At 42.9% G+C, this 25,266-nt stretch overlaps 1 protein-coding gene across 1 annotated transcript in view; it reads right to left on the reverse strand.

The window, feature by feature from the left end:
• The window catches only part of lrguk (leucine-rich repeats and guanylate kinase domain containing), a gene marked incomplete at both ends in the record, with an annotated part of 49,307 nt that overhangs the window by 20,907 nt on the left and 3,134 nt on the right, over positions 1 to 25,266 (reverse strand). Inside the window, 13 exons of the mRNA XM_080421196.1 lie at positions 3,069 to 3,270; positions 3,778 to 3,891; positions 7,169 to 7,265; positions 9,489 to 9,608; positions 10,063 to 10,169; positions 10,501 to 10,587; positions 11,608 to 11,688; positions 13,742 to 13,885; positions 17,508 to 17,632; positions 19,470 to 19,551; positions 21,744 to 21,844; positions 24,108 to 24,189; positions 25,065 to 25,169. Of these exons, the coding sequence (XP_080277322.1) occupies positions 3,069 to 3,270; positions 3,778 to 3,891; positions 7,169 to 7,265; positions 9,489 to 9,608; positions 10,063 to 10,169; positions 10,501 to 10,587; positions 11,608 to 11,688; positions 13,742 to 13,885; positions 17,508 to 17,632; positions 19,470 to 19,551; positions 21,744 to 21,844; positions 24,108 to 24,189; positions 25,065 to 25,169 (1,447 nt within the window). The remainder of the gene's footprint in view (positions 1 to 3,068; positions 3,271 to 3,777; positions 3,892 to 7,168; positions 7,266 to 9,488; positions 9,609 to 10,062; positions 10,170 to 10,500; positions 10,588 to 11,607; positions 11,689 to 13,741; positions 13,886 to 17,507; positions 17,633 to 19,469; positions 19,552 to 21,743; positions 21,845 to 24,107; positions 24,190 to 25,064; positions 25,170 to 25,266) is intronic.

The following is a 25,266-nucleotide window of genomic DNA, read 5'->3' on the forward strand; positions in this document are numbered from 1 at the left end:
TTCAAAGCTTGCTGGGTGCGTGACTTTGAGGACATTAACCACGCAATGATACCTCTTCGGATTTGTCAGGTTTTCGGGCCTAAAAGTATGGTAATTGTTTGTTTAAAAAAAATCCAATAGGTGCCCTTTTCAAATTCCAGCCCCTGCCTCTCCAAATCCTTCTGCACGTCCCTGATCAGTAGGTTGGAAGACGGAAGACACTGATGTGATATGTGAACATAAACAATGCCAAAACACAAACGCTCGCATGCAATCTAAACGATCCGCGATCCGCCATCTTAATCAAACCCAAACAGCTTTAAAAGCCAAAGGAAAAATGAGACGATCCGACCAAAACCAAGACTTAAATGTATGTAAAAAGGGGATCCAGATGTGTAAACTAGGAGTTTACAAATTAACCTGCTGTCACATTAACACAGGAAAACTCGTGGATACTGTTTACTTCCGCTTGTGTTGTGCAACAAGTATGTATGACGTATTCCTTCTTCTTTTCAATATTTGGTGTTTAGGTACATTAGCACCACCAACTGAACCAGAGCTCCGGTTAAATCTTGTGGAAAACGCAAGCCGGTTCGCTGGAAAGCACCAAGGTTCCAAGAATCTAGAACGGCACTGGTTGTAGAACCAAAGTAGTTTTTTGGTGGGAAAGGGGCCAGTGAGAGACACAGATAGAGCCGCATATAAGCTCTGTGCTTTAGCTATAGAGACAGTGAAGGTGTTTTAGCACAGACTAAACCTTTGTCTGCTTTTTACAGATGAGCCGCTGAATTACAATGAAGACGTTCCCCGGACTGGGAAGGATTTCTGTTGCTCTTTGCCCCGCCATTTTGTGAATAAACACTTTCTGTTGAGCCGGCAACCTGTGCTTTATTTCTACACCAAGTTGCAAGTCAGGCATCTTACAGCGCACGCGCGCCTACAAGCACACATGCAACACTGAATCAAAGCGGGTCACGAAAGCGGTCGATACGTAATTCCCATCTCATGTTAATGAATGTAAGATATGGCGATGATGACCCTCAGTTTAATGAGGTGCTATGCTGCTAGCTGTGCATAAAAGTGATGAGTTGTCTCACACACGCACACACACACACACACACACACACACACACACACACACACACACACACACACACACACACACACACACCATTAAGCAAACAACTTACCATGTCTGGGTGCTCTCACGGAGCGGTGATAAACAGTGGCTGGTGGTCTAATGTGCTCTTAACCCATTAAAACCGGGAAAGCAAACCGTGTCATTTTTTATTTTAGCTATCTATCGTTGTTGTAGGCAGAAACGTCCTATTTCCGTATTCTTTCGTAAAATTAATGCCCTACTTTATCATACTATGGCGTCACACGAAAGCATCAAAGTAGCAGATCTACAAGCTCGAAACGCGGCGCAAAGCTTTGAGCTTGTCGATCTGCTACTTTCGATTTATTTTTATTTGAATCCTGAAATCCAGAAAACTGTTAGGATTTCGAAGCCATTTTGTAGAATCGGCCTCAGGTCTTAATGGGTTAATACACATGTTAATTGGATTGTGAGCGTAGTAGAGTTTATAGATCTAAGCAAAGAGAGCAGTGCTTTATCAACGCTGTGGGGACCGACAGACCCCCCTGGGGGAGAGGGGGGGGGGGGGGGGCACGACCTCCCAGGGGGGGGCAGAATGTTGTGAGACATTAAGATTGAGACGAATTGTAATCAAGAGGCAATTATGATTCCCCCCCGTTTTCTTTTCCTGCCAACTTGCAAAATGTAAAAAGAAATAGCAATTATGGACGAAAAAAAGGGCTTGTGGACATTTTCATCGTGAATGTTTACTCGGGATAAGCGGATGAAGATGGATAGATCGGTGTGTTTTTTTCTCCGTTTGAAGTGGCGAGGACATCGTAAAGTCAAACTGTGTCTGCCTGTCTGGTATATTTTTCCACCAAAACCACTCCACATTAATGTGTTTTGTTTTTGACAACTTCTCTATACAAAATCTTCAGTCGTAAATGTCTGTCCCTTGATGACACTTGCGCCAAAATGATGCAAGCGGGCAATGGATATGTATCGGAACTGTATACTTATGCACGTATTTTTAAGTTAATACATATAATTTCTGACAACATTGATTGTCCTAATATGCAATTTGTGAAACAGCGGGAAAGGAGCCCGCACTGACAAAAGAGGACAGTAATTTTGTATTTTAAAACAAAATGCCAGACGCCAGAGGGTTATCCTTTGCTTTTATGAAATATCTGAGATCATTAGGATTTTCTGGAAGATTGAACCACTTGTTTGACCAGTTTGACCACTTCAAATACTCTTTAATCTTAAAATAAATAACAACCGAAAAATCTACAAGCTCACATTGAGAGCTTGTAGACAGTGGTGTCATTTACATTTACTCAAGTGCTGTACTTAAGTACAAGTTTGAGGTATTTTTACTTTAATGGAGTATTTCCAATGTCCACTACATCTCAGAGGCAAATATTGTTCTTTTACTCCACAATAATTATTTGAAAACTTTAGTTACTTGTTACTTTGTAGAGTTTGGTTATTATTACAAAACACATTAACCACTTCAGCCCTACAGTATATACATTTCGGCCAGATCTTCGGGCAGATCTACAAGCTCACAATGCGACACATTGTGAGCTTGTAGATCTGCTATTTTCGAAAGATGTTTATAAATTTGAAAACTTCTGGCATTCTGCTTAATGAGTAGGCTACTTTCTACTTTTGGTACTTTAAGTACATTTTGATACCAATACTTTTGTACTTTTACACAAGTCAATCTTGAATTTTGGACTTTTACTTGTAACAGAATATTTCTACATTGCAGTATTGATACTTTTACATAAGTAAAACATTTGAGTACTTTTTCCACCACTGCTACAAGCTCAGATTAAGAGCTTGAAGATCGCCTATTTTCGGTTCATGACATGCTTCAATGGAAGACATGCTGACTTCTATGGAATCCAAATGACTGAAATCTGTGGTGGCGACTGAGAACTTTAATCCATGTGTTCTGAAATTCACCTTCAAAAGAAGGGGGGGAAAATAAAGAACTGACCACAGGGGATGACGTTGTCAAAGAGGCCAGGCCGCTCCCTGTTGGTGCGCGCGTACAGCTCAATGCGCGCCACAGCGCCCTCTATCTGGCCGGGGCTGTACAACTCCCGGCTCCTCAGGCGCTGGGCGTAGCGGTCCAACTCGGTGGGGATGAGCAGAACGTACCGAGGCTCAAAGTAACTGCTCTTCAGACTCAACACGCCCTGGAAACAACAACAACAACAAAGAAACTGCTCTTCAGACTCAACACGCCCTGGAAACAGCAACAATTACAACAAAGACACAGGGTTTGAAAATCATATAAACAAAATATACCGTAGTTTAAATCAGTACATCTAATGTGTACTTATCTAAGGGTTGTCCTGACCTACACCGTATATAATAAAATAAAATAAATGTGTCTCTCTCTCTCTCTGTCTGTCTGTCTGTCTGTCTGTCTGTCTGTCTGTCTGTCTGTCTGTCTGTCTGTCTGTCTGTCTGTCTGTCTGTCTGTCTGTCTGTCTGCTAGCTGCATGTATAACAGTGGTTCCCTAACATTTTCAGCTCCTGACCCAAAGGAGACCTTTGTTGTCTCCCTGGGACCCAAACTTACAAAACTATGAATTAATGACATAAGCCCTATTTAAAAACGAATAGTGAAAACCTTTGAGTCATGACCCATGACCCGGGTCTGTGATACTTACGTATATGGATCCCTAAACAGTACATACCTCCAGCTCCATGTGGATGCAGCAGGCCAAGCCTTCCCTGGCCACGTCCTCTATGGTGTCTCTGGTCAGTCCATACCTGTGACCTCCATACTGCATGGTCTGGACGAACCTGCCCTGAAGAACACAACACAACGACATGGTCAGTCCATACTGCATGGTCTGGACGAACCTGCCCTGAAGAACAACACAACACAACGTCATGGTCAGTCCATACTGCATTGTCTGGACGAACCTGCCCTGAAGAACACAACACAACGACATGGTCAGTCCATACTGCATGGTCTGGACGAACCTGCCCTGAAGAACACAACACAACGACATGGTCAGTCCATACCTGTGACCTCCATACTGCATGGTCTGGACGAACCTGCCCTGAACACCACAACACAACCAGAGGCGTCATCTCAGGAAAACGAATAGGGGGTAGCAAAAATACATTACCACTTTGACCCATTTCCAAAATAGCAAACAATCGTGGATCTACAGTACACAGCGTCGCAATGCAAGGCACAGGAATGCTACGCACACCAAAACCCTGAAGAAGGCAGTTAGCGGCCCTCCAGGCACTTTTGGGGCTACCAGTGTGTGCGGCCACTTTATTGTCCCTTGAAGACTATAATTTGCATTCACCAGGAGTCTGGATGTCTTGGTTCCAGACTTAAAATAATAATTATAAATACTTTTGGAAATCTCTATGGGAAAAAATGTATGGGCTTTTTATTTATGGAACCACAAACTGGCCACTGCTATGCCCTATATACCCCGGATATTTGAAAATAGCTGATCTGCAAGCTCACAATAAACAACAACCTTGAACAATTATATAATTCCAGTGTGTAATAATCTCAAGTCTTCACATGTGAGCTGAACTCTTGACACCAACATGCCTCCTGTTGTTACTACTCACATGTGACCTCTTGACCTCTTGGGTCTACTTTCACCTGGTACAGTTTAAAACCAAGCCGCATACTTTATGACTCTCGGTAAGCCTGGTATGGACACCAGTGGTGGGAAAAGTACTCACATGTTTTACTTACGTAAAAGTATCAATACTGCAATAAAGGAATACTCTGTTACAAGTAAAAGTCCAGAATTCAAAATGTACTTGAGTAAAAGCACAAAAGTATTGGCTCACAAGCGAGGCGTTGTGAGCTTGTAGAGCTGCTATTGTCGGGCTAATGTTCCCCCCAGCATGGGGATGCTATAGGGTTGAAGTGGTTAATGTAAAAAAAATAAAAAATAAAGATCCTTTCACAAAATGATTGTAGTAACTCTGAGGACCCTCTAGGGGTGCCAGACCCCCTGTTGAAGACCCCTGATATAAAACAATCACATAAACTATTCCACCATTGGCCCAAAAGCCAGCCAATCGCAGAGAACCTGGTTTGGCTGCATTCCACTCTCACTAGTACCAAACACACAACGTTTTCAATTCCAAATTGTAAATCGTACACTCTCCGAGTTACAGACCCCGTAAGGATCCAATTGGTTCCTATAACTATCAATCATTTTGCAATCCCCCTCCCTCAAGGACCCCTGGGGGTCTAATTTGGACCCTACTTAGAGAAACACTGACCTCTATATGACGACACAGAGTGCGCCGAAAGCAGCAAATCTGCAAGCTTCTACAAAGCGTAAGAGCTTGTAGATCTGCCGCTTTTGGCGCGCGACATTGTCGTATAAGTGGAGCGTAAATTTAGGCTTAAGAAGAAAAGGGGGGAGGGGGGTGACGGATTCAGACGGTAAAGTTCACCTGAACCATTTCCTCCAGTCAGTCAGACAGACAGACAACATCAAAGAACTTTCTTTCGTAAATCAGACCCAGACTCTGAGCTCCCATCCATCACCCCCGGTCCCCCCATCCCTCCTCCCTCCACCACCTTACATAATAGAGGGATGGAGGCAGGAGAGAGAAGAGAGGGAAGAGAGAAGCCAAAGCCGCTCCAGACCTCCTCCTAAATGCAGCCAAATCACAACCTGTGGGGCCCGCTGGTGGCCCGCCGAGGGTACTGCAAGTGGTGCCCAAAATCATTGGCTAAAATGCTATGATTCTAACCTATAGTTAAAGAAGGCTTCCATATCATACTTGCCAGCCTTAGTCGTACTGGATACCACCGCAAGTTAGACCGTGTTCAGGAGGCATGGAACCCCATATATGGAGATAACTGACCTATTCAAGTATGACATCCCCATATATGGAGATAACTGACCTATATGACATCTCCTTATATGGAGATCACTGACCTATTCAAGTAAGACATCCCCATATATGGAGATAACTGACCTATATATGACATCTCCTTATATGGAGATCACTGACCTATTCAAGTATGACATCACCATATATGGAGATAACTGACCTTTCCAAGCCTGACATCATAGACTCTATCTTTGGGCATGTCCGACATTGGGACTCCATATATGGATAATGCTGACTCATAGTGACATCACCGTGATGACACAAGCACCGTAGCCAGCGATATAAAAAGGCAAGGGAACCTCAGAGTTAGATCAGATTGGTGATACCCAGACACCTCAACTACCTCTAAGACCTGAAGCATCAATATAGATTTCACTTAGACTCTATCTGCAAGACCAGACCTTCAAGACATTGACCAGTTTGTCTCCAACTAGGAGAGAACTCGTTGCCCTCTGTACGAACCCGGGTAGCTGGTTATGTCTGAGTCAGAGTGACGTGGCCGTGGTCCGCCGGCCGGCCCTCCCTCCCATTAGCCAATTTTAGTATAGGATATAAATGTAAAAAAACATGGCATTTGTTTTGTGTTATAACTGTGATACCTTGCTATTCAATTCAATTCAATTTAGCTACTCTCTTCTTGTTCGCCATCAGGCAGGATGTCTGTATAGGGTGTGTATACGTCTGTATAAAGTTATGTATCTATCTATCTACCAACCAATAAATATATGAAATATAAAAATATAATTGTATAAAATTGTGTTTGCATAGATTTCATAGATAGCTTCATAGACTTCATTTGACATCAAGGTGTGTAAACCATTGGTTCTCAAAGTGGGGTCCGGGGACCCCCAGGGGTCCTTGCTGGGGTACTAGGGGGTCCCCCGCCCACAATCATTTTAACCACTTTAACCATTACTGTATTCTTTGGCTATTCAAAGATGGCAGATATACAAGCTCATAGCGTGGCACTGAGCTTGTATATCTGCTATATTTTTTTTTATCTTGTATTTTGTGCAAATCTTTGCTTCTGGGGGGTCCATGGAACACCATATTTTGAGATGGGGGGTCCGCGGCCAAATATATAACATTTTGGGGGTCCTTGACACGAAAAGGTTTGAGAACCACTGGTGTAAACAACAAGGCGTGTAAACAACAGAGCATGATACGTGATGTCATGACATACAAACGCACCATGTGAACCATGTTCTGGAAGTCTTCGTCGCTGATAAAATGGTAGTCGCTCCCATCCTCTTCCCCATAGTAGGGCCCCCTAGTGGTGTGGCATGCGCTGTGTGGGAGAGCACAGGAGAAAACGGCTTTCTTGTTAAGTTTTTATAACAAAAAGATCATTGACGACTTTATATGTTTGACAAATGACACAAAACTACTGTATAGAGAACATACAAACAAGAATGCAGCATGTATATAAATGTATGGGGGCAATGTGGCTGGAAACACACGCATGCACACACACACACAAACACATGTGAGCATGCACATGCACACACGCACAAACACCAGGGTTATTAAAGTCAGCTAAAAATAAGGAAATAACCCAAACTTGAATTGGAAAAACATTTTAGTTGACTGAAATAAAAATTGAAACGAGGCTTTACAAAACTAAAAACGAACTAAAATCATACATTATAATTGGCTTAAAAACTTCAAAAATAGGTTTTGTTAATTTTTACTATTGTTCTGGCCTTATTGAGTCTTGCCCTTGACTACCCCTCAGTACAATAAACAACTCGCTTTAAAAACCAATCAAAACTCAAAAAGTCAAAACATAATTAAAAATTAATACCCTTCACACACGCACGCACGCACACACCAGACAGAGAGAGTTTGGGTTCTTCCTTTAACACATCCAGCAGTAAAATTTACGAGGGGCCATGCGAAGCATGTGAAGTATCCAGGCCTGGGAGCACTAAAGGCAGGCAGGCCGGTCGGGGTCCGGTAGGTAGGTATAGGGAGAGGGGGGGGGGGGGGGGGGGGTCTGCCTGGGAGAACAGTTCAACCCCTGAAGGTTGTGGAATGTTCCACACAGTAAAAACCAAAGCGCCAGCAGGTTGAAAGCCCAGCCATGTGTCATCATCATCTCTGACAACACGTGCGTTTGATTTCTGTACGGCCCGTACGGTCATGTGTGACGCTGCGCGACTTTTACTCTCACTCGAGTAATTATTCGGATGACTACTTTTACGTTTAAATTAACAGTTTAGACAAGGGGCCTTCATTCTGGGGATCGGCTATTTTTGGCAAAGAGGTTTGGTGTAAAGGGGAAAAAGAGCAGACCAAGTACAGAGCTAAAGGTCAAGTTTACCACGTAAAATACACATTAACATATATCCGACATATTAATCTGCAACACAATTTTATACAATATATAGTGGGGGTCCCTGGAACAAAATATTTTGAGATGGGGGTCCGCGGCCAAATACATTGACATGAAAAAGTTTGAGAACCACTGATATAACAGTCCTGTCTTTCATGACCAATGAGGAAGGAGGCACGCTGTATATATCTATGGAGGTGATCTCACACGTACGTAGACAGATGGATAATGGGAGATTACTGGCACCATGGTGCTGCCTGATTACCTTAGGAATTGCTAAACCCAAAGTTTAGCTATGAATGTTTTATGTCCAATCCGCCCTGATGATGACGCCCACATCATTTCATCTGACGAGCCTCACTAGCTGGTAAATGGTTTGCATTTATTCTAGTGCCGCTGCGCCTGTGACATTTCTGGCGAGCCGCCAGGAGGAGCGAGAAGAACCTCCTAATTCACCACCAGACAACTGCTCTACTGATCACAGTTGAGTACTTAATGCAATTTGTGTAATTGATGCAGGAGCCAAATTAATTTAAAGGGCAAGACCACTTTGGTAGAGGTTTGGGTCGTGTAGTTACCTTGTCATGATGTAACTCCAAAGAACGTCCCAAAACCACGTAATGGTTGTTTCTTAAATAAAAATGTCAACTTCCTGTTGATTTTGACATTTTTATTAGGAAGAAAACCCCGGACTGGATCCGCGGATCCGGATCCTGATCTTCAAATAGTAAAATCAATAGGAAGTTGACATTTTTATCAAAATAAAAAATAATACCAGGTTTGGTCACAAGCTCACAACGTGTCTACGACTTCGCCTTGTAGATCGGCTATTTTCAAATAGCCAAAGTTTAAATAGGGCTGAGGTGGTAAATGTATGTTTTGTAATAATAATCAAAATCTACAAAGTAACTACTAACTAAAGCTGTCCAATAATTGTAGTGGAGTAAAAGTATATTACAATTGCAATATTTGCCTAGGAGATGAGTAGAAGTAAATGTACTGAAAATTGAAAATACTCCAACTACAAAATTGTACCTAAGAACAGTAACTTGAGTAAATGTACTTAGTTACATTACACCACTGCAAGTATAGTAACAGACACACACACACACACACACGCACACACACACGCACACGCACACGCGCGTGCACATAAGAGAATGTAAGCAGACTGACCCATAGGCAAAGTATTGGTTGAACTCGTGGCAGAGTGTGTGAGCCAGCTCTCTCTTCCCACAGGCCTGCGGTCCGGTCAGCACCAGCATGGGGTAGGGCGAGTCTATACTGGGAAGTGTACTGGAGACAACCACACACACACAATTTACAAAGTAGGCTCTTAACCCCTTCAATCCGGGAGTGCATCTCTGTCATTGCAGATATACAAGCTCATAGCGCGGCACCGAGTGCCATGAGGAGCAATTAAAGGAATAGTTCACCCAGAAAATTACTTATTTTCAATCAATTAAACACCCCATGAAGCATTGAACTCATGAGATTTGTTTGTTTTTGACGTATTCCTGAGCCAATAATTTGATGACCGGGTGTATTTCCGGTAGGAGACTGAAAGAGTCTACTTTGAGTCTCCTACCGGATACATTAGCATCTTTCCGCCGGTAATCAAATTATTGGCTTAGGAATGCGACAAAAACAAAAAAATCTCCACGAATTCAATGCTTCATGGGGTGTGTAATTTATAGAAAATAAGTAATTCTTTGGGTGAACTATCCCTTTAAGTCTAAGGTTCACTGACCTATGGTAGAGCAGCTGGGGCTGCATCAGCTGGTACACCAGCTGGGTCATGTGATCTCTGGCAGCGATCACCTCCATTGGAGGGTCATACTTGTTCACTGATGACACCTAGGGGTCAAAAGGTTGCACATCCAAGGTTATTGGGGCCAACCGTTAACGAAAAAGGAACGAGCATGATTTTATACCAGTGGTTCTCAAACTGTTTTCATTTCAAGGAACACCCAGTTCGATATGCGTTAGGACACGGTCTCCCATAACTCAGAGAGTGAACAAATAGCACCAATGCGGGTCCCTTTGGTTACATTTTAGCTGGGGACCCCTAGGGGTCCCCAGGCACCACGTTGAGAACCACTGATTTAAACTCCGGAGAAAAGTATTCTATTGGCACATTGTCATTAAACTTGGTCTTTAGTAACAGACGATATTTGCATATCCGTACCTTCTCCTCAGCAGTAACTGCCTTCTGGTCTAGTTTGCTCAGGTGTTGCAGCAGAAAGATGATTGACAGTCTGTAATCCGGCTGATCCTAACCAATTACACCAACAATAAATACAATTTTAGACAATTTAAGCAATTAGCAGACGCTGTAATCTGGAGCGATTTACAGGTGTGACGTTCATCAGAGTAAGCAGAGTAAACACACACCCTTGTCAACAAACAACAAAGTAAATATAGTCACACAAGTAGAGAGCAAAGAGAACAATGTAGTGTAGGATATACCAGGTAAACAATGAACCTAGCATCTATCTAAAAGGGAAGAGTCTTAACCACTAGCCTAAAGCTGCAGGGGAGTTTTTAGGCTTTTGGTCATCAGGCATGTACATACAGAACCTGTGGAGTAGATTAGCTTCCACGTACAGGTACAAGTCCCACTGCATAACAGACGTACAGGTCACAGGAGCCATGTTGACTCGTATTATTATAGATACAGTATAAGTAGTGTCGGAGAGGCTTATTGTCGGTAACAGCCGACAGCGTGTCCCCGCTACAATGCACTATAGCAGTGGTTCTCAAACTTTTTCATGTCAAGGACCCCCAAATTGACACTTATTAGCCCGCGGACCCCCATTTGAAAAGATATGCCAGGGACCCCGATAAGAGAAGATTTTTACGGCTCTAGCAGTGATTCTCAACCATTTTAATTTCAAGGACCCCCAGTTTGACATGCATTAGGCTACGGACCCCCATTTAATGGCATTTCTATCTCTGGGACCCCAATTTATATTGTAAAATCAATGTTAATTTAACTCTGAGAGTGTACAAATGGAACCAAATGGACCCTTATGGGTCTGTAACTCTGAGAGTGTACAAATGGAACCAAATCCATTTGGTGGGTCCTAACTATCCATCATTTAGCTGGGGACCCCCTGGAACTCCCTCAAGGACCCCTGGGGGTCCCCGGACCCCAATTTGAGAACCAATGCACTATAGAACCCTGGGAGATGGAGTGCTGAGGTTCAGCGCCACACCTACCATCAGCTCCCAGTACTACATATACGTAGGTACACTAGTAATGGTGTGAGGTCAGAGTGAGGTCAGCGTTTACCTGCACAGGGTTTTTCTGTAGATTCAGTTCTCTGAGCAGGAACAGATCATGAATATGGGTGGCCTCCTTAATGTCGCTGATCTGAAATAAACAAAAAACAAATAAATATATCTATCTGTCGGGTGGAAACCTCATACAGTATGTCTAAAACTGCTACTTTTCAGGATTCAAATTAGAAAAGCATCAAAAGTAGCAGATCCGCCAGCTTGAAACGTGGCGCGAAGAGACGCGTTTCGAGGCTTGTGGATCTGCTACTTTTGATGCTTTGGTGTGACGCTGTAGTATGATCAAGTAGGGCGTTGATTTAATTTACGAAAAAACACAAAAGGTGTATAAATATGGAGATAAGAGGTTTCTGCCCGACAGCAACAAGATAGTATGTCATTGAAAATGACAATTCTTTAGTGGTCTCAACAGCCACAGTACTGCTGTGCGCTCGTTCTATGGATAAAAGGAACCGTTAATGGACCAGATCTGACAATCTGCCAACTGCTGCTCCTAAATTTAGCAGCAGACTCCTGAATGTTTTACCCTTTTCTCCTGCTGTGCTTCTGAATTGTCATTCCTCCTGGAAACTTTGGACAACTCATCCCAGACTCTATGGCAAAAGTGAACATGCCCACCATGGTCGTTGGTACACACCCCACTGATATGCAGCCACTGCCAGCCAGGGCCATAAATGTTCATTTGCACTTTTTGTTGGGTTTCACATGCAAATCACCTGGAGGCTGTGTGTGCGATTGTTTTTGTTTTGTTTTTTTGGAAGGTGTGAATGGTTCTCTCTCTCTCCCTCTCCCTGAAAATGTTATTTTTCACAGTCTAATGTTGGCAGGTATGCAGATTGCATGGAATAAAGCAAAATACAATATCATGACTGAAATGTTTAATTATTATCATTCTAAACAAATGTTGCTGCTGTTCTATATACACAGCCAACCGGTTGAAGAAATCACAGATTGAGACTTTAACTTTTGGCATTTATGACATTTCGGAGACCATTATATGTTTACGGAAGATGCTTCTTCTATTGTTGTATTCTATCACTAGTTTGACCACTTCAAATACTCTTTAATCTCAATATGACTAATGACTTAAAATAGCCAATCTACAAGCTCGTAGCAACATGCTTCCATAGAAGACATGGCTGGCTTCTATTGGAATCCAAATGACTGCAATCAGTCGCGGCGACTGAAGAACTTTAAAGGGGTAGTTCACCCAAGAAATGACTTCTATCATTTTGTATAAAGCTCCGGTAAAAAACAACTACTTCTTGATGAAAAAACACTTCCGGCTCAAACCGTGACATGCACGAGCAAAGAACGTGCATGGGCGGTTCAACCGGTGCTCATTCAGTCGCACACGAGTGCCTGCATTTTTCGGACATGAGACGTTTAGCCCGGAAGTGTTTAAAAAGTGTATTTTCATCCAGAGGAAGAAGTTGTTTTTTACCAGAGCTTTATAAAAAGGGTATTTTCATCAAAAATAAGTTGTTTTTACCAGAGATTTATAAAAAGTGTATTTTCATCAAAAAGAAGATGTTTTTACCAAAGATTTATAAAAAGTGTATTTTCATCAAAAAGAAGAAGTTGTTTTTACCAGAGATTTATAAAAAGCGTATTTTCATCAAGAAGAAGAAGTTGTTTTTACCGGAGATTTATAAAAAGCGTATTTTCATCAAGAAGGAGAAGTTGTTTTTGAGATTTTATTTTTGCTTCATTCCATGCAAACATTCGACTGTGAAGAAGAAGTTGTTTTTCATCAAAAATAAGTTATTTTTACCGGAGCTTTATAAAAAGTGTATTTTCATCAAGAAGAAGAAGTTGTTTTTACCAGAACTTTATACAGAATGAGAGAAGACATTTGGGACATACTATGAGCCGTGTTTTGGAGTTCATAAACAGATTTTTAAATATAATTTTGCTGTTGTTAATTTGGGTCTCGGATTAATTCCATTCATCAATTGTTGGATTCTTCATTCACCGTTAATGAATATTTTACAAACAAAAACTCTCCGTGACGGAAAGACATCACCGGGTGGGTAAGCAATAGAAATAAAGTCATTTCTTAGGTGAACTACCCGTTCAATTCATGAGATTGTTCTATGAAGAAAAGGATCTATTAAACGTGTCATCACCAGATTGTTTTCCAGGTTGACGGAGCCCAGGAGGTAGAGGTTCTGGAGGCCGGACAGGCTGGAGATCCTGTTGGAGGAGAGGTCCACCAACTGCAGGCTCCTCAGAGAGGCCACGCCCTCCATCCTCTGCAGCTGGTTACCTCTCTGCGCGCACACGCACACGCATTACTATACTTGTGAGGAAAACATAAAAAACATTCATTTTTAATCCTAACCTTTAAAGCTCACACTAGACCTGCGGTGCGCGAGACCCTAAATCAAGTGTTCACAAACTTTTCAGGCCGCGACCCCCCCAAATAATCATATTTGAACTGGGGACCCCCCAAACTAATCATATTTGAACTGACCCCCCCACCCTGACAAGCACTTGGAATTGTAGGAGTTGAGGCATTACATTTAGTTTGACTCGGTTCCACAGATAAACATTGTGAAAATAGCAGATCTACAAGCCTTGCACACCGTAGATCGGTTATTTTCACAATGTTTGCCTCTTTCTGATGTAATATTTGACAATTTGGTCATAACATTGTAAATATCCTGTATACACTTATACTGTATGTTGGTTTGTTTACTGTTGAGTGAGAAAACTAATCATCTGGGGACGTACCCCCCCCCACCCCCAAATAATTTTGGGAACAACTACCCTAAATGCCTAACCCCAACCTGAATCTTCTCCTAACTGTAGGCCAGGTAAATGGTCCTTAAATTGTCTATATTTCTCTATTCTTCTACTATACTTGAGGGAACATTTGGCCACCACAAGCATGCTTGTATTCCTACTACAAGCACACGAACATACACCACAGGTATTAGTGGGTGTGCACACAAACAAACATGCATGGACATGAGCACATGCGCGCAGATGGGAATGCACGTGTGTTACACCCTGCTCCCCCTGCCGCATACACAAAAACACACACACGCACACACACGCGCACACGCGCACACACGCGCGCACACGCGCGCACACACACGCGCACACACACACCTCCAGCTCTCATCCACAATCTGCTGTCCTGCTAATCACCGTCCCCTGCAGTGGCCCATCTGTAGGGGGCGCCACCTCCCCACTCTCCCCCCTCCCCCAGTGCCAGGATGAGTGACAGGTCTGCTCCTCTGTGCTAAAAGCATGACAGGTTGACGACTGACACGCCAGCAGCTGGTGAGATGCTAACGCAGCGCAGCACGCTAACCTGCTTAAATCCTCCCCCCTTTTTTTTTTCCGCCTCACCCTTTCCCAGTGGTGGACAAAGTATAATTTTATTCTCAGGTATTCAAAAGTACAAATTACAAAGTACAATGTCAGACATTTTCTGAAATCTTCAAAAATAAATAAAATTAAAATAGCAGATCTACAAGCTCACAACGTGTCGCGCTGTCCGCTTGTAGATCGGCTATTTTCCCTATTATTTGAAATAGGGCTTAAGTGGTTAATTCATATGTATGTTTGTACGTTTCGGCCCGAAGAGTGCCGTCCTAGAAGTGTAGTGTCAAAAGTACAAAATATCTCTGTTTAAAATGCAGCAGAGTGAAAGTCATCAGCTTGCAAAAAAAAGTACAGTATTCCAGTAAATGTACTCAGTTACTGTCCACCATTGCCCCTTCCCTCTTTCCCACCCTCCTCTCTCAACGCGCCGCCCCCCCATCATTCTCCATTTTCCCCTTCTTTCACCTCATCCCTTCCCTCTTTCTATCCCCTCTAAACCTCCCTCTGTCCCTCTTCCATCTCCTTTTCTCGCTCTCTGACTCTCACCCACTCTCCCCCCCCTCTCTCTCCCCATCCCACTCTCTCTCTCTCTTCCCTTCTCCCCCCTCCCCTCCCTCTCTGACTACAGTAGTTATCCAGGGGTCTCTCTGCCAGCCTGGCCCCCCTCTGGTCCAGGGCTGTAGGCTGGCAGAGGGCTGCTGGCAGCAGGGGAGGCAGGGAGGGAGGGGTGAGGGCAGGGCACCGGGGGCCTGGTGTGATGGGCTGAGAGGGAGGCCTGGATGACAGGGCCATGCTGTTTGGGGAGTGTGTGTGTGTGTGTGTGTGTGTGTGTGTGTGTGTGTGTGTGTGTGTGTGTGTGTGTGTGTGTGTGTGTGTGTGTGTGTGTGTGTGTGTGTGTGTGTGTGTGTGTGTGTTGAACGTGGTCCAAGCTCACACTAACACACCGACACCCCGGCTCCCAGAGGGAAGGTGCACACAGGTTCAGACCGATGGATGCTGACTATGATTAAAGACTGATAAAAGAGTGAGAGAGAGTGAGAGCGAGTGAGATGAGGAAGATGAGGTGTAAAGAGGTGGGCAGTGGTTGAAAAACTACTCACATGTTTTACTTAAGCAAAAGTATCAATACTGAAATTGGCATTGGCATCAAAATGTACTTAACCCATTAAGACCTAGCATCTGTGTCATTTTAGATTTATTTAGCTATTCAAAAATAGCAGATCTACAAGCTCATAGCGCGGCACTGAGTGCCGCGCTACGAGCTTGTAGATCTGCTATTTTAGAAAAATATTGAAAAAAAGAATTGGGATTTTTTTTTTTCAAAAAACTGTTAGGATTTACATTTTTAAGAATCGCCTCAGGTCTTAATGGGTTAAAGTACCAAAAGTAGAAAGTAGTCATTATGCAGAATGTCCCGTTTCATGTTTTGAAAATAGCAGATCTGCGACACATTGTGAGCTTGTAGATCGGCTATTTTCAAATGGCTGAAATGTATATAGGGCTTACTATATGTTTTGTAATAATAATCCAAATCTGCAAAGTAACTAGTAAGGTAAAACTACAATATTTGCCACTGAGATGTAGTGGAGTAGAAGGAAAAGTATTGGATATTGGAAATACTCAAGTAAAATACAAACTTGTGAAGAGAGAGAGAGAGAGAGAGAGAGAGAGAGAGAGAGAGAGAGAGAGAGAGAGAGAGAGAGAGAGAGAGAGAGAGAGAGAGAGAGAGAGAGAGAGAGAGAGAGAGAGAGAGAGAGAGAGAGAGAGAAGGAAGATGGTGTAAAGAGGTGAGATGAGGAAAATGGTGTAAAGAGCTGGGTGGGTGGATTTCTGCTGCTAGACATTATGGTGTCTCTGGAAAAGGAGACTTTTAGAATTTAGTCCATGTAAAAAGGAGGCATGGAGAAGAGGAGAGGAACGGAGAGGTAGTGATTCAGAGAGATGGTCAGATCATTTATACTGTACTGTCATGACACTCTGAAAACATACAGTAAGGACCTACATTTACTTATGTAGCCTACTGTACTTAACACATTGACTGCCATGGACGTAATATTACGTCATTGGGTGTTTTTAGTGATTACGCTAGAGGGCGCTCTTCGCCAACCTATGAATGGAACGAAATGGAACGGAAATGACATCATCTAAAACATTTTCACCCGTCCGCTACAATGTTATCAGATTTATAAAAATACATTTATCTCAGATTTTTTCGTGAAGACTAGTGAGAACGGACGATCGCGGTTACAATACTTGTTTTTCCGGTGGAAAAAAGAGAGACTCGTCTTTCCACAGACATCGTTTGTTTACATCCGCGTTGAAAAAAATCTGTGGATCATCTAAATAAGGTAAAACCGCTGGCAATACAATCTTGACGACTAAATCAACTGTAGATTTAGTCTTATGATATTTAGCCAACTAAAATTAGACTAAATCTAAAACATTTCAAATGACTAAAATGTGACTAAAACCAAATGGAATTGTATTCAAAAGACTAAAACTACATCAACATTTGCTGCTAAAATGAACACTGATACAGCATTATGATTAGTGACATACCAGACAGAGGTGCTGGAGGGGCAGGTTGTCCAGGCCAGTGATGCAAGAGATGTGGTTGTGAGCCACACTCAGATGTTTGAGACGGCAGCACTGCTGGAGACCACTGATCTCACTGATCCTGTTGTCTGAGGAGCCAGGAAGACCACACGTTAAAGAATCTTACACCAGGGGAGAGAGAGCCTAGTTCACCCATACAGACACACCACACGTTAAAGAATCTTACACCAGGGGAGAGAGAGCCTAGTTCACCCATACAGGTAGAACACACGTTAAAGAATCTTACACCAGGGGGAGAGAGAACCTAGTTCACCCATACAGGTAGACCACACGTTAAAGAATCTTACACCGGGGAAGAGAGAGCCTAGTTCACCCATACAGGTAGACCACACGTTAAAGAATCTTACACCAGGGGAGAGAGAGCCTAGTTCACCCATACAGGTAGACCACACGTTAAAGAATCTTACACCAGGGGGAGAGAGAGCCTAGTTCACCATACAGGCACACCACACGTTAAAGAATCTTACACCGGGGGAGAGAGAGCCTAGTTCACCCATACAGGTAGACCACACGTTAAAGAATCTTACACCGGGGGAGAGAGAGCCTAGTTCACCCATACAGGTAGACCACACGTTAAAGAATCTTACACCAGGGGAGAGAGAGCCTATAGTTCACCCACACAGGTAGACCACACGTTAAAGAATCTTACACCAGGGGGAGAGAGAGCCTAGTTCACCCATACAGGCACACCACACGTTAAAGAATCTTACACCAGGGGAGAGAGAGCCTAGTTCACCCATACAGGTAGACCACACGTTAAAGAATCTTACACCGGGGGAGAGAGAGCCTAGTTCACCCATACAGGTAGACCACACGTTAAAGAATCTTACACCAGGGGGAGAGAGAACCTAGTTCACCCATACAGGTAGACCACACGTTAAATAATCTTACACCGGGGGAGAGAGAGCCTAGTTCACCCATACAGGTAGACCACACGTTAAAGAATCTTACACCGGGGGAGAGAGAGCCTAGTTCACCCATACAGGTAGACCACACGTTAAAGCATCTTACACCAGGGGAGAGAGAGCCTAGTTCACCCATACAGGTAGACCACATGTTAAAGAATGATACAGCAGGGGGGAGAGAGCCTAGTTCACCCATACAGGCAGACCACACATTAAAGAATGATACACCAGAGGAGAGAGAGCCTAGTTCACCCATACAGGTAGACGACACTTTAAAGAATGATACACCAGCACAACATAAGGGGAGTTAATATAGCATTAAGATCAGTTTAACCACTTTAAAGGTTCTATGACATTCATTTTCACTTTTTTTATTTTTAATGTTTTTTTGGGGGTTTTATGACCTCAATTACACCCAAAAAATCTGAACTTTGAACATTCAGTGGATTTTCTGTGGTCTGGGGTTTTCTGAATAATTAGGCTGATAAGTAATCTGAGTTTGGCCCTTCGACAGTGAGGTCACAGCCGATTAATCCCGCCCACTCTCCTCCTCGCCCCTCGACTATCCTTTCCTTTGGGGGAGGCGGAGCAGAGGCGATGATTGACAGGCAAAATCCCTCACCAGCGACACCCGCAGGCAAAGATTTCTTTTTTCATTGCAGTTGAAAAGGCTTTAGAAATGTGAGAGAAAAACACCTGCCATGGATCAATGGAGTGGAATTTTTTGTTAAAACTTTCTATACACGTTTGAAGGACCATGGCAAAGACTTTTAATGTGTGGTAAAACTGAACGTCATGAAACCTTTAACCCTATCGGCTATTTTAAAAACAATTCTTGAAGACACAAAATGCACAGCTTTGAGATAATAGTTATGATTAACTGCCACTTTTTTTCTTCTTTTTTTGTTATGATAGAAATCCCTTTTGGAAACACCACCATTATGTATTATGTCAATCATTAACAGAATGATGATACAGCATAAGTACAGTATAAGGATACAGTCCAGTATCAGTTTGCTGAGAGATGAATAGGCTAATAAATCCTTCATTTGGGTCAGATGGTTGTGGGAGAGATTGACCTCCTGTAAAAAAAACTAATAATTAAAACACCACAAACAAACAGGCCTTAATAAAATTACACATAATATGTGGCATGAAATATAACATTTAAGAGAAAATATTTAATTCAAGAAAAGGTAGCAAACATATAAGAATACTCTGTTCCATGTAAAAGGCCTGTGTTAATTGAGTGCCATTAACGTGTTTCACGTGTTTTTACCGCTATGGCTCAACGTGTTCACATGTTGAGCCAACATGTTCAGAACCCAAGATATAATTATCTGAAGATTTGCAGCTCCATCCACTCCTTGTTTAACGTATAACTGAAAAGGGCTGTATCTCGCTTCCTAAGCACTTTTTTTTTACTTTGAAAAAAAACTCTGGCACTGGGACAACATAATATAGAAATAATTCTGGCAATTCTGGCACTCAATGAGTTAAAACATTTTACTCGAGTAAAAGTAGGCCGACAAAAGTATTGGCATCAAATAGTACTCAAAGCTTTAAATATTTGTCAAACTTTTTGAAAATAGCAGATCAAGCTTGTAGATCAATGTTTTGGATCCACAAGCTCGAGCTTGTAAGATCTGCTACTTTTGCAATTGTTTTATTTGAATCCTGAAAAGTAACAGTGTTTGGACTTTTCCACGTTTCCACCCGACGGAGACGATATCCTGTCATATCCTTTGTACCGTAACAAACGCACTTAAAAATGCGTTAGAGCAATTTCCTTTAACACATTGAATGCCAAAAACGGTCCGGACCGTTTTTGAGGGTCCAAACGAGAAGTGCCGAAAACGGTCCGGACCGTTTTTGACCCAATTCTATTTTTATACGAGTGGCCCACGTGGGGCGCTAAAACGAAACTTTGACATCACCCAAGGAGTTTCTGAGAAGAAGAGGCTGGATGAGGCTCCATGTCAAAAATCCTTCCGGTCGGCGTTTTCAATGTTATCTCCTTGACTAAAAGCTTAATATCTCCATTTCTTTTTAACGTGGTGGAAACGAGCCGTTTCCGATCGGCGATCACGCTGCAATGGAGGATCGCGTTGGAAATATTATTGTTCCAGGCGTTAGTCGGGACCCTCCGCCGTCTCGCACGCACGCTTTGTTTACATGCACTTCCGCGTCGGGGCTTCTGCAGCACGAAACGTATAACGCAAGTGGATGGAAGAAATGCAGGCACTCAACGTATAATATTTTAATAAACCTCTGGCACCCAATGTGTTAACTACAGTACAGTGCAATATATCACTAGCCTTTGGGCAGTATGGCAAAAGGTAAGTCACTCATCTGAGATATGTCACTAAACAAAAACAAAGTCAGCCTTTTTTGTCAGCCTGCATTGTAATTACATTTACACTACGCCTTCCTTCTTAAGAATGACACAACACAAGCAGTTAGGAAGCCTTACTATAGGGATGCCAGAAACGGCTCAAAATCTAATTCTAATATTCTACTGCCCTGGCGAAGATTCTTCGACTATTACTGTGATACCAACAGCCGACAGTGTGAACAATAACTCAATGGCCATATATTTTGGCTGTAAATTAACCATTAAAATCGAATAAGACATTTTAAAACCGAATTTGGAGACACGAATATTATTTTAAAAAAATCAAATTTTAGGTGGCATTCCTTATCCTTACAAATTCTACAGAAAATTAGCCTACCTGCCCAGGTTCATTTTAAAAGACTCAATGTATGAATTTCACATGACTATACTGGTGGGCCATAAATAATACATTTTAGGAAGTAAGCTGCGGGGCATATCAAATCTGCCCTCGTGCCACGACTGGCCCCCCGGCCTGACTTTGGACATGTATGGTTTAAGTGTTTTGTATTCATAATCTGAATCTACAAAGTAACTAGTAACTAGAGCTGTCACAATTATAGTGGAGTAAAAAGTACAAACCCACCTCAAAATTTTACTTAAAAGCACAGAGTAAATGTAGTGTTTGGGGATAATGAAGTGTAAATAAGTGAAATATCTTTGGGGTTTTTAAATCATGTTCAAGTTCATTGTCAACCAAGGGCAGCTAATCCTCCTGTACATCTATTATTCACAGTGAGTGCAGATGGGTTGTTATGGAAATTCCAGGTCTCTATATTCTTGTGGGAATAGAACCTCGCGGAGAGGAGAGAAGCCCCTCGAGCCACCAATCAACGTAAACGTCTTCTCCTGTCAACTCAAGGTCCTCCGACGTCACGTTACCTCCAGGTTCCTGGGCGGCTGGAATCCAAAGAAGTCTGAGATGTGGTTGTGAGAGGCGTCCAGCCTGACGAGATGAGGCATGTGGCTCACACAGGATAAATCTATAGACCGCAACAACACCAACGCCACAGGATTACAAAAATAATGAATTAAATGCTGCTTTCATTGAACTTGATTATAATATATATAAATAATATATATTGTATATATATTATAAATAATATATATTATGTATATATATATATATATATATATATATATATACCATGGCCTCCAAATCTGAGGCCATGGTTCTCAGCAGGAAACCGGTGGATTGTGCAGTCCGGGTAGGGAATGAGGCTTTGCCCCAGGTGAAGGAGTTTAAGTATCTCGGGGTCTTGTTCACGAGTGAGGGGAGGACGGAGCAGGAGATCAGCCGGAGAATCGGAGCAGCAGGAGCGGTATTGCAGTCGCTGTACCGCACTGTGGTGACGAAAAGAGAGCTGAGCCAGAAGGCAAAGCTCTCGGTCTTCCGAGCAATCTTCGTTCCTACTCTCACCTATGGTCATGAAGTGTGGGTCATGACCGAAAGAATAAGGTCGCGGGTACAAGCGGCCGAAATGAGTTTTCTCAGACGGGTGGCTGGCATCTCCCTTAGAGATAGGGTGAGAAGTTCGGTCACCCGGGAGAGACTCGGAGTAGAGTCGCTGCTCCTTCGCTTGGAAAGGAGCCAGCTTAGGTGGTTCGGGCATCTAGTACGGATGCCTCCCGAGCGTCTCCCTAGGGAGGTCCTCGCTGCACGTCCCACTGGGAGGAGACCCCGGGGCAGACCAAGGACCAGATGGGCGGATTACATCTCCACACTGGCCTGGGAACGCCTCGGGATCCCCCAGGAGGAAGTTGCTAATGTTGCTCAGGAGAGGAAGGTCTGGAGCTCTCTGCTGGAACTGTTGCCCCCGCGACCCGACTCCGGATAAGCGGTTGAAGATGGATGGATGGATGGATGGATATATATATATATATATATATATATACATATACACACACACACACACACACACACACACACACACACACACACACACACACACACACACACACACACAACACACACACACACACACACACACACACACACACACACATACATACATATACAGACCCCCATCTGAAAATATTTTGTACTGGGGAGAAGACATTAAAAAAATATTTTAGATATTTTTTTCAAAATAGCAGATATACAAGCTATTTTTGAATAGCCAACATATAAATGGATAAAGTGGTTAAAATGATCAAAATGATTGTGATGCTATGTTATCTACTTTAGCTGAAGACCCCCTGTAACCCCCCAAGGACCCCTGGGGGGCCCTGACCCCACTTTGAGAACAAATGCTCTACAGTCTACACTAAGTCAAACGGACCCAAGTTCCTATAAAATGTTAACTTGAAAAAAAAGGAATATATATATTATTCAAAGATTTGCACAAATACATGTTTTTAAGTATATCTGCTATTTTTGAATAGCCAACGTATATAAAATATGGTTAAAGTGGTTAAAATGATTGTGACGCTATAATAACTACTTTTACTGGGGACCCCCTCCCTGGTAAAGAGTAGCTGCGGAGACCTGGTTCTGCCAGACCCAAAATGAAGTCCTAGTATGTAACACACCTACAAACCACTTTATAACTGAAGTTCATGATGTCATGAATAGTTTGTGACGAAAGGGGACGTCACAAACTTTTTTTTGGCTGGGGCCGGAGGACAAATGGCCCCTGCCCATGTATGGACGAAACAGGTACAAAGCCTCATGTAAGCTCATGTAAGACCCCTTGGGTCTGGCAAAAAGGGGGAGAAGACTTTTTTGGCTGGGGCCGGAGGACAAATGACCCATGCCCATGTATGGACGAAACAGGTACAAAGCCTCATGGTACAAAGCCTCCATACATGGAGGAAACAGGTACAAAACATGCACTACGTCACGGCTATGCCGGACTTCACATGACGTGTCAGCCTGTGTATACCCATGTATGGACGAAAGGGGGACAGACTTTTTTTGGCTGGGGCCGGAGGACAAATGGCCCCTGCCCATGTATGGACGAAACAGATACCCATGTATGGACGAAAGGGGGACAGACTTTTTTGGCTGGGGCCGGAGGACAAATGGCCCCTGCCCATGTATGGACGAAACAGATACAAAGCCTCATGTAAGCCCGACCCCTTGGGTCTGGAAAACACAATTCTTCATATTTATCATTCAAATCTTAATATCCTGGAGGGCAACAATAAAGTGCATACAGTATCTTGGCATTCTGACTGTTATGTGGTAATCATAAATAATCAGCCTAAAATAGCAGCCATCGTTTATAGGAAGCCTGACCTTACCTTTTATTTTGTTGTGTGACAGATCGAGCTTTCGGAGATGGACATAATTGCATAAAACGGAGACATCGCTCAGGTTTCGACCCTAAAGTGCAACAAAACAAATCCAATCAAGTCACTAAATGGAATTGCAAAGGAGAACACAGCCAGGCTTACAGTAAGAGAGCAACACAGTACAACAGCATTTTGAGAGTAAAACAGGTTTGTGCTTTTGCAGCATTGAGTCAGATAACAAATGTTATGCTATTCTTACACATCATGAAGCCAGATATATTACAATTTTTTCAATAGATTAGTCACCCCATGGAGACTTGAATTCATGGATATTTTTTAGTTTTTGTCACATTCCGAAGCCAATAATTTGATGACCGGCAGCGGTTCCGGTAGGAGACACAAAGAGTCTCCTTTGTGTCTACCGGAACCACTGCCTACCGGTCCACTGGTCATCAACTTATTGGCAGAGAAATGCGACAAAAACAAAAACATATCCATGAATTGAAGTCTCCATGGGGTGACTAATCTATAGTTTTGGGTGAACTATCCCTTTAAGGATGCTTATACAGCTCGAATTACAAACGTAAACGGCTTGTGTTCATATTTGTTAGCCTCGGTAATGTCCATAAATTAGTTGTGAGAGGCCTGCAGATTGTTGGAATACCCAATAAGCCAAGAGCTGATAAGGCATTGGCTAAATTCTGTTCAGTGTCTGTGATAATTGGCAGTCGCCACATTATGGAGGAGACGATGCTTCCTGTATCCTGAAACACTTGTTGTTGAATTTCCCAAGTCTGTGCATCTACTATTGTTTGTGTTCAAGAATTTCTTGTTAAATGTGAACACAAATACAGATGTTAAATGTATGTGTATGTGTATGTGCGTGTGCGTGTGCGTGTGTGTGTGTGTGTGTGTGTGTGTGTGTGTGTGTGTGTGTGTGTGTGTGTGTGTGTGCGCGTGCCTTACAGGCAGGGAGAGGACCTGGTACACATGCTCCAGTCCGGTACCAGAGAGACCCAGGTTAGCCAAACGGTTTGAAACCACCTCCGCGGTCAAAACACCATCCTTCTGCTATCATAAACAAACACACACACATCTCATTAGAACAGGGGTCTTCAACAGGGGGTCCGGGGACCCCTAGGGGGTCCTCAGAGATACTACAGAGGGG

This window comes from Gymnoscopelus braueri (assembly GCF_963280865.1).
Source record: "Gymnoscopelus braueri genome assembly, chromosome: 23".
Lineage (NCBI taxonomy): Eukaryota > Metazoa > Chordata > Actinopteri > Myctophiformes > Myctophidae > Gymnoscopelus > Gymnoscopelus braueri.